The 13,355-nt window shown below is 36.4% G+C and overlaps 1 protein-coding gene across 1 annotated transcript in view; it reads left to right on the forward strand.

The window, feature by feature from the left end:
* IL1RAPL2 (interleukin 1 receptor accessory protein like 2) overlaps window positions 1-13,355 on the forward strand; it is a 1,329,588-nt gene that overhangs the window by 1,312,148 nt on the left and 4,085 nt on the right. Inside the window, exon 10 of the mRNA XM_035712073.2 lies at window positions 1,227-1,397. Within this exon, the coding sequence (XP_035567966.1) occupies window positions 1,227-1,397 (171 nt within the window). The remainder of the gene's footprint in view (window positions 1-1,226; window positions 1,398-13,355) is intronic.

Below are 13,355 nucleotides of genomic sequence, written 5' to 3' on the forward strand. Positions count from 1 at the left end.
TCTCATGAATAAATAAATGAAATCCTAAAAAAAATAATTTTATATAAATAAGGGAATTTTGAAAACCACTATAACTTTTCCAATGTGGCCTTTCTAAATCTTTATTTTTTAAAATTTTATTTATTTATGATAGTCACACAGAGAGAGAGAGAGAGAGAGGCAGAGACACAGGCAGAGGGAGAAGCAGGCAGAGGGAGAAGCAGGCAGAGGGAGAAGCAGGCTCCATGCACCGGGAGCCCGACGTGGGATTCGATCCCGGGTCTCCAGGATCGCGCCCTGGGCCAAAGGCAGGCGCTAAACCGCTGCGCCACCCAGGGTTCCCCAGTGTGGCCTTTCTAAAACCAATGGGGACTAATAGCTTGAGTAGCCATATTCATTAATAATTTTTAGGGAAAAATATATAAACATTTTACATTTTCTCTTAGGAGAGGTTGGCTTTGAGTCAGTATAATGAAGGAGGAAAAAATACTTTCTCAGAGCACAGTTAACTCTCTGACTAAATGTGTGAAGGGAAAACCTAATTTGGCAATAATGGAAGAATGTATATTTTGAAACAAAGGGTCCTTTTAGAAGCTTGTGTCAAATTAGTTGGGCATGGATTGAACAAAAATAACAGACAGTGCACTTGTATAAAACCCAGCTGCTGTCTCTAATATTTGGTAATAAACTACTTTTTGTATATGAAGATAATGATAGTAACCAACGGGAATTATGGCATGTGTTGTGAGTAGTGTCTCCAGGAGTGAGGCTGGATTATATTGATCTTCCACACTCTAGGGGCCAGCCCCTCTTGGATCTCTTGCACATATTTGTGCAAACAAGGTATAGTCTGTGACCAAGTAACAGAGCCAAGCCAACTGGCACAGAAAAAGTTCAAATCCATGACTTTGGTCTATTTAATCCTGCATTCAAACACACTGAGCTAATAATTTACACATCACTGAATATCACAAATATGTATAGTCACCAGAAGCCACAAATAATAACTCTCTTTTATTCTGTCCTGACTATAGGTTTCCCATTACCATAATGGTTTCAGCTCATATCATATGACTAGGTTATATTGAAATGTGCTAGATTTCTTATAACATGGCATGTGGTTTATTTTTTCTAGTTATTAATGACATTAATTATAGTGCTTAGGTCAGCCTTTAGTGGTTATAGATTTTTAGTACTTAAAGAGAACTTACTAATATAAAACCCACTTGTTGTTCTTTATATTTAAGACAACAAGGAATATGATGCCTATCTGTCTTACACAAAAGTGGACCAAGACACTTTAGACTGTGACAATCCTGAAGAAGAGCAGTTTGCTCTTGAAATACTGCCAGATGTCCTGGAAAAACACTATGGATATAAACTCTTCATCCCAGAAAGAGACCTGATTCCAAGTGGAAGTAAGTACTTTCAAGTTTTATATTTAAAGTTTTATTTCTTTTATGAAGTTACGTGGAGGCTTCAAACATCAAAGCCCAGTATTTAGATAGTTGTTTCTCACAGGAGATTTTATTGAATTCAAATTTCTCCATGATGCCTATGTTCTGAATTTATAGCACTCAAATTTTTTAAAAGGAACTCTCACTTACATTTTAGATATGGTTTTTAAATTGTGCCTTAAAGGTATTTTTTTATTATATTGCCTTGGTGTTCTGAGAACATAATAATCCTTTAAAAAAAAACTCTTCATGTCAAAGTCTTTTCAGTGCATTTCAGTTCCAAAGCTGGTCTTCTGTCATTGTGCTTCTACTTATACCTACATTCATTGTCACTAATAACTGAAAATACGCCTTGTTACTCATTTCCAGATTTATAGAAAAAAAATCCACATAAAAAAGGTGTGTGAGGCCATTGGGTATAGCACTTTCACTGTGTATTTAAATGATTTTAAAGAAGCTCTGGACTATGTGGGCTTGAATGTTACTTTTTGCTACATATTGAAAGCTATATTTGAGCATTTAAAATAAATTCTGGTTCAAGTAAAAAAACATATATTTAGTTCCTGTTACTGTTCAGAGTGCCCTACAGGCTAAAGTGTAAGGGGAATACAGGAAAGCCTAAAATATGACCCCTGCCCTCAAACAGTTTAAAATGCCATTGAAGGAAAATAAAAGTGCTAGAATTAGTTTGCATATGAGTCTATGTTAATATCCTTGAGAGATGGAAGTTAAAATGTGGCTACAAACCAAAATATGGTAATTTGTACACATGTGATAACAAAATTAAAAAGCTTATATTTTCCATGCTTCACAGTATATAAAATATTTTCACATAATTTCATTTCATCTTTATAATAACCCTATATAGAAAGAGAGCAGATACTATTATCTTCACTTCACAGATGAGAAAGTTCAAGAAGTTCAAGATCAGATAGCTGGCAAATGGTAGGGCGAAGATTAGAACCTAGATCTATTCGACTCTGGTTCTCACTCCACTAAGGCCTCTAAACTGACAGAAAACAATTTGAAACACTTGAATTTTGGTTGTTTATATCTTTTCTCAGCATTTGTATGTGTCTGTTTCTGTGTGCACATAAATATGCACACTTACATGTACATAGAAAGGAACAAAAAAGACAATATTTATTGATCCGTTACTTCCCTGCACCACAAATGTAATAATTGCCCAAACTCCTTTCAATGGTTTTCCACTCTTTTCTTTCTGTAATTCCCTTCATCTTTATGACTTGAGATACCACTTCTACATTGATTGAACCCCAAGTAACCTACTGATACCTCTGAGTCATCTTTGAATCTTCTGTATCTCTCTCCCAAATCCAGCATCCATTGCATCTTTTCCATTCTCTGTTCTCCCATTTTAATGTAGGCCCTAATCACCTCATTACTACAATGTCAATTACTCTCTGCCTTCCTTATTTTTCTTCTCATACATTTGTTTCCATAAATATATAGATATAGATATCTATATCTATCTATTATCTATCTATCTATCTATCTATCTATCTATCTATCTATCCTTGATCATGTCACTCCCCCATTCATTCTTTTTTATAAATTTATCTTTTATTGGTGTTCAATTTGCCAACATACAAAATAACACCCAGTGCTCATCCCATCAAGTGCCCCCTTCAGTGCCCATCACTCAGTCACCCCCACCCCCCGCCCACCTCCCCTTTCACCACCCCTAGTTTGTTTCCCAGAGTTAGGAGTCTCTCATGTTCTGTTTCCCTTTCTGATATTTCCCACTCATTTTTTTCTCCTTTCCCCTTTATTCCCTTTCACTATTTTTTATATTCCCCAAATGAATGAGACCATATAATGTTTGTCCTTCTCCGATTGACTTATTTCACTCAGCATAATCACTCCCAATTCAATCTTAAATTGTTCACCATTTCCTGTAGGATAAAATCCATAACTCCCAGCTAAATACTTCTGTAGTCTGGGAATATCTCAGATTGGTCTCCTAAACTTGTCTCTTACCCTTATTTGGAACTTTCACTCTAGCTACACTGCGTCTTTGATATATGTTGTGTGTCCTTGTAATGCTTTTGTTCATCCTAAACTTTTATACCCTTACAAATCTTACTTACTCTTCTCCATTTCACTGCCTCTGTAAAATTCCATAAAAATTTCTCTATCCCTATAAACTTTTTTTTTATCCCTATAAACTTTTTTACTCCTGTGATAGTTTACATTCTTTTGTTACTTTATATAGTTTTCCATCTATTTATATCTTATCTAGTTGCCAAGATTGTAAGCTCCATGAGGGCAGGGATTGTATCATCATCTAACAGAAAACTTGAGCTCATTGGATGTTTCATAGGTGCTCGTTGATTTTGTTTGGACAGTGCTTATCCTTCTAAGATAGAAAGAAATAATGAGAATGAAATAAGTAAGGGTTTAAATTTTCCATGACAATATCTAAAAGGCATTTTTCTTTAACAAGACAAATGTGAAAGCTAAAAATGAGCTTTCTGCTGAAAGAAAAAAATGTGAGGAATTCATAGGAATAGTCTCAGTCCTTAAAACAGGCTAATGAGTATATTGCTTTAATTTTGTTGATATTAGAAAGAATACCTATAAGGGGTTAAACATTGATGTGAAAAAAACATTTCTTTACTATTTTTTGCTTAATTTATTAGATTACTGTTTATTTTTTTATATTTTGCCAAGAGCATCTTTTTAAATGTAGAAATTCTATAAAATCAATTTTTAGAGTGATAATATCCTAAATTGTATTAAAGCAATATCATTACCAAAGTAGAATTTTTATTCTATGTTAAGTCATCTTCAATAGGACTCAGTGTGGTGCTGGTCTTTTGCATTCTAAAATTGTTAGCATCACAATAGACAGTCTTTATCAACTCCACCAACTGACTGAAAAACATTAGTCTTCATGTCTGAATATTTCAACATTGATTATCTTTCTTCTGAACTGGAAAATGTTGCTTCAGCATTGTGCATATCAGTAAGGGAAATGGGGACAACATGGAACACAGGAGAGCCACTTTACCAAAGACAATAGGTGACACTTGCTTATTATGTCAAGAAGAAGCTATTGTGCATAGGTGAGAGTCAGAGGCAGACAGCATGAGAGTGAAAAGGTGCATCCCAAAATTATGTCTTCTTATTGCTCCCATATAGTCTATTTTGGTGACTCTTGGCAGGTCATCTGAATCAACACCCAGTGTCAATCTATCTTAACAGGTGGTAAAAATATTTTATACTTCTTTGAGTTAGCTAGTTTTTCAGCTAAATTGATTGAAATTCATCAGTTGTTTCGGTGTATCATAGACATGTCTGAACATCTTCCTTGACCACAGAGTGTGAGGCTTTTATATAAGCCATATTTCCTAGCTTAAAGCTACAAGATTTGAGTTGAAGACTGTAATACACTGAATAAGAGATGATAGGAAGTTGTCACCTAGTATACCCTGACATTTAAAGAACTTAACATAGAAACACCCAAGAAGTCATTAGGATAGCAGAGATTTTATAGTCCACAGAAGATCATTTTAATTTTTTTGAGATCATACAGCCATCAGACTGAGCAGGGACTTGGATCCTGGGTACTCAGTGGTGCACAGGAAGACTCCTTTTACAAGTAAACCATTTGGGACAACTATGCAGTTTTTAGATGCAACCACTGGAGGGTGTTTGATTTTAATCCTTCCTTCCTGAATGAGGAAATTCATGTTCTCTGAATTCCGATTTGCGAGTGCAAACTGCAGAAGTTCTTAAAAAGGCCCTTTGACAATTTTTCTTTTTCCATCAACATTTCAGAGCTGGCTGAGCAATCACCATGTCACGATTAACGAGTTTTTCCTTTGGCATTTTTAGCACGCATTCAGGAAGTTGATGAAGTATATGAATAATATACTTGGTTTACACATGAATGACAGAGTAGAACATTTTGGACTTGTGTATGTGTGTTATTAAAGAAGCTTCTGTGGTCTGTATTTGCAGCTATTGGTACAAATTTAACAAGTTATGCTATATAAATATAGACACATTCCTGGGGGGGAAAACTAGTTACAATATTATAAGCAATGTTTGTCTCTCACATCTCATTTAAAATATGTTGACCCAAGACTACTCCTTCCTCCAAAAACTAGCAATGAGGCCTTTGAGGATTGTAAAAGCAGACTTCATAATATCATCCTTGATCTACAACAATAATTTTCTATGAATCAAATTAATGAGGTCTATGACACTAATCCATTAATGTTTAATGTCTTCACATTTGATGTACCTTCAGTTTCTTTTGCACCACTCTCATGGCATTCCAACGCAATCTCATTAACACACAAACCTTTCCAATGCATACAGTTTCAAAAGTACATAAATGGGACTCCCCCACCTTCTCTCCATCTCTGTCTCTGTTTCAGTCTTTCTCTTCCTCATATGACCAAGAGTTCTCACAAAGCTTCAATAGAAAGATGCCACTTTCCAAGATAAGGTGGTGTCTGTACTGCCCCTACTAGGGATGTCCTTTGGCCATCATGAACCAACAGAGATGGGGAGATTTGACACAAATATTTTTTCCTAAAGGCTAAAACTAAAAGTCTTCTGATCTGGACATTATTTTCCTGGCATCGGCCTACCTTTCCATCCTTGAGCCTGTGGCCAGGATCTTCCTTATGTTTTCTCAGGTTTGGTGCCTGAATGTGGCAAGAATTCCTACTTTCCAGTAAAAATTTGGTTTGTCTCTTCCCAGGCTAGAAACATCTGTCCTGAGAATAGCAAAAGCAACTTTGTTGCCAACAGGCATCTGAATGTCAGAACTGACAGGCAACCAAAAGAAAGCCAGATAGAAAACACCCTACTCAAACTGCCTAGAGACACAAACTTGAGAAGTAGAGATTTTCTCACTCCTGCAGCTGCTGGGTTTTGTGGTATAAAGTACTGTACACAGAGCACATTGTGTTCATGGGGCCTAGTGGATCCTTGAGGAATGAACAGATGTGCTCTGAAGCTGACATGTGACCAATAGAACCCAGCTGTGCAATTGAGATCCTGAGATTGGGGACATTTTTGGATGAGGACCATTTAGATTCTCTAGCCCATCTTATCTCAGTGTTTCTGCAGGAATTAAAAAATATAAAAGGTTATTGAGTTAGAATGAGGGCTACTGATCAGATGGAGAAAATAGCATTATAAGTAGAAATAACCCAATCCTGTAGCTGTTGTTTGCCTCTAAGAGAAAGCAATCAAGTTACTTAAAAATGCATATGCAATATTTATTAACAATTGTAAATTGAGCCAGTTCTGTCTGAAGCTTTAGAAAAATCTATAAATATCTAAGTGGACTTTGAAGAGAAAAAAAATTCTTCCAAAGCATTTATCTCAATTTTCCTTTCAATGCATAGAAAGACTGTGGGGATCTCTAAGTGAGTTATTCATGCATTATTACACTAGAGAAGAGATTAGTAAGTTAAAGATATTATCATACATATATTTGCTCAGCTATGTCTGTTGAAGCTTTATTTATGAATTTGGCCTCAAGTATCAGTATTATTGAAGGGGTAATTGAGTGAATGAAACTCCAGAATCCTATAACTCCTTCAGTAATTACAGGGAAAATGATAATGTCTGATTACATTCTTGCATTTCCTCGCTATTCTAATCTTCAGTTTTTTAATGCTTAGTGCTAGCCATGTGATTGTGCTGACAATGGAATGACAAATGAGTGGAGAATACATCTGGTGTCAGATGATCCCTAGTCACTTCTAAGTGAGGCATGCAAAAAATATTTTTGTACATGGATCTGGAAGTACTCATTGCCAATAGTTCCTCTAATAGCTGGACATATTGGATACTATTCAAGTAACTTTTTCCTTGGGGAGTAATAAAATCTGATGTCTGTGACCTAAAAAGTGTGATGCAGAGGTGACATGCAGAACCATGGAAATTTAGCACATTGTGTGCAATTTACTCACACGGAATAAAATTAGATATGCCCACTATCCCATTCATGTTAGAATCAAGAGAAAGGGAACTGTACCCCAATATGTCCCCAAATGTACTGAGGTCAACAGACTGAGGTTTCTCATGAAAGTTTGAGGTCAAGGAAGAACTGTGTAGAATTTCAATTGAGAAATCTACTGCTTGAGTAGCACAAAGAACAGGCTCCTTAAAACACACACACACACACACACACACACACAAACACACACACACACGCACCAGAAGACCAGGATAAAACTATCTTTAAGTACAAAGGAGCCACAGAAAAAATATAAGGAGCAAGTTGTCTTGTCTGAGATTGCACTGATTGAAATTAGTTCAATCTACAAGTTTCTAGGGCATGAGATTATGGGAGAAAAGGGAAAGAACATTTTGCAGACTTTTTTGCTACTTTCCACATTATCTTCCTTTCAATTTTCTCTGAATGTGTTTCATTACTTACCTCTACTCTCAACAAAGAGGTGAGGAGAGATGAGAAGGAATTTAGAGATGTGGACAATATTCTAGAGTAGATTCTGCATACTCTCATGCTTCTCCACTCACCCACAGTAAAGTGTAATAGCAAAAGTAAAGGATTCAATACTAGAAATATAGTCTTCAAAGTCAAAATTGTGAGTAAATATAATTTGCGATATTTACAAGATCTCAGCAATCCATGTTAACCATTGATCAACCTATCAAGAAGAATTAATTTGGATCCTTAACATTAGTCAACAGAGGACAAAACTCCTACCAAAAATTTAGCCCCATGAACTATCTATAACTTATCAAGCCGTGGGCTTGGAGAGGTAAGGGACAGAGAAAGTTTTTGTAGGATAAGTAATATGACACACTGTGTGATTTAGAAATTCCCTCTTTCCCACACATAAACCTAGTTAAATAAAAATTTTATTGCCCCAAACTTTGTGGCAAACAACACAGGCAGAATTTTATATCTCCAGAAGCAGAATCAAGACCCAAACCTTTAGTAATATCAGCCAAGATAAAGAGGTTGTCAACCTGTATAACTCTTTCAATAGATTAATATTAAGCATCATTATTTAAAGTGCATATAGGGCAGCCCCGGTGGCGCAGCGGTTTAGCGCCGCCTGTAGCCCAGGGTGTGATCCTGGAGACCTTGGATGGAGTCCCACATCAGGCTCTCTGCATGGTGCCTGCTTCTCCTTCTGCCTCTCTTTCTCTCTCTCTCTCTCTCTCTCTCTCTCTCTCTCTCTCTCTGTGACTCTATGAATAAATAAATAAAATCTTTAAAAAAATAAAGTGCATATAGTATTTTCAGTGAGACTACATTATAAAGTATCTCACTATAAGTGTTTAGTTATACCAGAGGGCTAATAATTTCTCCCAAATATATAGTGCTGAATGATACATTTTTCTCTGGTACATATAAACCTATATTATTTTTGCTGATTTCTCCATACCAGTCATAGAAAAGGACCTGTCTCAGTCAATTAGAAGGAGCCCATTTCTAATTTCTTCTTTTTTCATTTCTAATTTCAATTTCGAAATTAAATCTTGATTTTACATATTGATATATTAACCGATAGTTTTTCATTTTTCATTTCTAATTTCAATTTCGAAATTAAATCTTGATTTTACATATTGATATATTAACCGATAGTTTTATTTATTTATTTATTTATTTATTTATTTATTTATTTATGATAATTACAGAGAGAGAGAGAGAGAGAGGCAGCGACACAGGCAGAGGGAGAAGCAGGCTCCATGCAGGGAGCCCGACGTGGGATTCGATCCCGGGTGTCCAGGATCGCGCCCTGGGCCAAAGGCAGGCACCAAACCGCTGCGCCACCCAGGGATCCCTAACTGATAGTTTTTATAAATACCACCGTTAATAGCTATCAGTTAGCTAATTGTGACCAAAAATCAATGAAGTAGTAGTTGTGTTAATGCAACCTGTCTGACCCTAATGATCTATTTAACAGATAGTGGATGTACATAGCTGTGGGTATAAGAATATCAAACTACTATTATTTGAACCTAGAAAAAAAGTAAACTATGTCTTTGCCTACAGGCTGTTTTTTAACTTTTTAAAAATATGCCAACTATCCCTAACAATGACCCTGACATAAGATAATTTACAAGTAGCTAATTGATTAGTTTGATAAATCAGATGGCTAGTAGGCAGTAGCAAGATCTCATGAAAGTTTCTGAATATATAGTTTTTTTTTCTCCCTTCTCCTTCTGCCTATATCTGTAGCAGATTCAGTTCCTGAGATTTAGAAGAGTACTGAGTTCTTTTGAGAAAGTACATACATCCTATTAGAGCAATTTCTTGGGGCTGCCATTCTTCTTGCTTCTATTTTATTGCTTTATTTCTTTCTTCAGTTTACTTTTTTGGTTTGTAATAAGCATCCTGTTTTCACGTCACATTTGTAGATGCTTTTCTACTTTTCTAAATGCACTGTAATTTTGGTTTATACAACTGCCCCTGGGCAGCCCTGGTGGCTTAGCGGTTTAGTGCTGCCTTCAGCCTGGGTTGTGATCCTGGAGACCCAGGATCGAGTCCCACATCGGGCTTCCTGTGTGGAGCCTGCTTCTCCCTCTGCCTGTGTCTCTGCCTCTCTTTCTGTGTCTCTCATGAATAAATAAATAAAATCTTTAAAAAAATACAACTGTCCCTGAAGGAAATTTTTTAATTGAATTTTCTTTCCTTTTGATAGTTTAGGTAGTCACCTTCCTTGTCTCCTATTGGCTAGAACTTTCTTCATTCTCTAATATGCACACATCCCAAAGAGGACCTAGTGACAATGCATTTCCTTTCTAGAATATTTCCCAATCTCTGTCAACTTCCAGTATAGGCAAAAGAAAAAAGATTCTTTGCAGTTGTACTTAAAATGTAAAAAATGAATTTATACCAACTCAAGCACCCCTACTAAAACTATGTTCAAGGGGATTTTTATTCTTTACCAATTGTGAAGATCAAGTAGATTAAATGTAATTGGCTTTATTTTGTGTCTGATAATTTGGCATGGTTTCACAGCCTTTTCTAGAGAAGCAGAATGCTATCAGAACCAGGTCTCTTTGGTCTTTTCTGTCATTAGAAGTTACTCCAAACCAAAATCTGCAAAGAAATAACTTAATGACCTTTTATTTAAGGGATATTTTATATTTTTTATGTGGAAAAAAGAGCCTTTTCAGGGATTCCTGGTACTCAGTTGCTAAATTTGCCTGAATAAGTCAAAGCAAGATTTAATGAATATTCATGTGTTCTGTGGATTTAGGGATTTTTTTTTAAAGTTTCCTTATTATCTCTTCGTGGTAACAAGCTTTTTAAAATGGTTTCTGAAGGTTTCTAAAATGTCCCCCACAAAACCACAGCTCTACCATGGCAAACACCACTGGCCTGTCAGAGACTACACTAGCTATAGACCAGCAATGTCTTAACATGATACCTGTTTCTGCTTAGTTTATTTGGAACTTTTCCAAACCTAAACACCCTGATTGGTCTCTAATTCAAGGGCAGCAAACTTTCTCTGTAAAGGTCCAGATAGTAAATATTTTTGGCTTTGTGGGTCATATATGGTCTCTGTTGCATCATATTCTTTTTTTTCACAACCCTTAAAAAAATTATTCCTTGCTCACAGACCATACGAAAACAGGACATGTTCTTAATGGATCAGGCACTAGTTTACAGTCATTGAATGCAGACATGCAACCTGGGGGTAAGAAGGAAATTATTTGGGGCACTTGCTGCATGGAAGCCAGCAACAACTCCCTGGCTAAAGATTAGCAAGTAAAAAATATTAACTCTACTTGTTTGGTCTCATGTTAGTTTACTTATATTTTCCATGATGGCTAAGTACTGTTTTTTTTTCTCAAAGATAAAAAGCATAAAATAAATACCTAAAAAGGGAGGAAGGAATGGGGGAAAAGGGAGACAGATGAAAGAGGAAGGGACAGCAAGAGAGGGAAAGGCAGAAAGAGTGAGCAAGAAAGCAAAAGGGAAGATAAAAGGACAAGAAGGGGAGAGAAGACAGAAAAAGAGAGAGGTAGAGAGGAGTAGGGGGTAAGGGGGCAGAAAAAAACATAGAAAAACAGAGAGAGAGCCAGAATACGGAAGCTAGTGCACAGTCTCTCCTTCTTTTCCTTAGAGCCAGGCAGCTCTTAGAGGCACCTCCCCAGCTGCTTTGAAACATTGAGGTTGCTGCCCAGCCACTGATCACCATCCCAAGAAGTGAAATGTGGGCTCCACATCTGAAAACTTCCACTTGGTTTTTCACCAAGTGAAATGGAACACAAAATTCAGGGCCCAACCAAATGGCTCATGTTTTCTTTGGGACACTTGGTCCGTGTCTACCCAGGGAAAATTTTGATGTACTGACTGACTCCAGTGCATATGATTAATGTATATATAGGGCAAACCAGGATAATTCAGACCTTTTTTTCTTCCACGGCAGGTTTTCAGCCGGAATTATCTGGATGGTTGCCTCAACTCTCCACTAGGCTTTGCCAGGATAAGCACAGCCAGTGTAGTATGCAGGAGACAGGGACCACTCCCTATCCAAGGCTCCCTTCAACACCCACACCCTGTGCAGCTGAGCATAGTGGGATCTGTCCTGACAATCATTCCTTCTGGGACCAAATGCAAATTCTGTCTAATGAATCTCTAAGAAGCCTCCCAAACCCTAAATGTTGCATTTGGCTTAGCTGTCAAATGGCAAAATAGAATAGACAGATGAAGGAGGAGAACCATACAAATGGGAGGAAAAATTGTACCCTGTTCCCTTTCCCCTTCAGGAAAGAAGATAGCCAGAGCCCAGAAATCCCAATCAAATTAATTGGTATGTATGTGTATAGTTTCTCTCAAGACTGTGGACACCTGGGATATAATTTTTTTCTTTAAATAGAGATATGTATAGATAGACATACATTTTGTTTTTTAAAATACAGTTAAAAAGTAAAGTAGACTACATATCAACACAGAAAAAGTGTGGCTCATAGAGGCATAGTTTATGTGACATATGTGCTCCTGACAAGATTTGTACAGATCATTTTTAAAAATTAAATGAAAAGCTGCAATTAATGAAGGGAAGAATACTACTTGAAATAACCCATTGGTAAATTATTTTGTAAAGAATTCCTCTGTAAAATTAATAATTAACTAATAATTTACCTGGAAAACTGTATTTTCATGGACTCCTGCACTTATGCCATAATTCTGGGTTTGGGTTTTGTTCTGTTTTGCTTTGCTTTGTGTGGAGGGAAGGTGAAAAGAATAACGGGAAAGATGCATGATAGTTTATTTTACTATATCTTACAGATCCTACCTCTAATGATGAAGCTTCTCACATAACTTCTTTCTTTTTGGGAGCAGAGAGAAAAGAAGAAAGTGAAGAGTCAGAGCTGTTGATACATTGGGATAAAATTTTTCCACTCTATTGAAACTTTCTACCTTTCCTTCCATTCTGTTTCACCAGTTCTCTAAGTGATAATTACAGAGTGATAACTTCCACCATTGCTGCTTATGTGGTGTTTTCATTTTTCTTTGTTTTTTTGTAGTTGTTTTTACTGATTTTATTTACTTTTATTTTTTATGGATTTCAATGCTGATTTTTCCCTGAATACATAATCTCTTTCAATTCTTAAGAAGTTCCGTTTCCCCTTAGGAGTTAGCTTACTGATAGTCATTGTAACTACTGCGTGAAAAAGTCCTAAAATGTATTAATTAAAAACCTAAACGATAGTAACCACAAATTGTTAAATGGGACATTCTATTTATCTCTTTTCAAAAGTTTTTTTGTTTCTCTCTTGGGTGTGTAGGAAGTTTCCTCATTTTCACTTGTGAGAGTGTTCTTGCTGCCTGCTGGTGAAAATAAAATCCTGGAAAAGAGAGAGACCTGTAAAATATGCATCTGTAAAAGAAGTTTCTCTTTTCAAGTGGCTTGTATGGGACTGTTTGGTGGCCCCACA

The sequence above is a fragment of the Canis lupus genome, chromosome X (assembly GCF_003254725.2).
Source record: "Canis lupus dingo isolate Sandy chromosome X, ASM325472v2, whole genome shotgun sequence".
Lineage (NCBI taxonomy): Eukaryota > Metazoa > Chordata > Mammalia > Carnivora > Canidae > Canis > Canis lupus.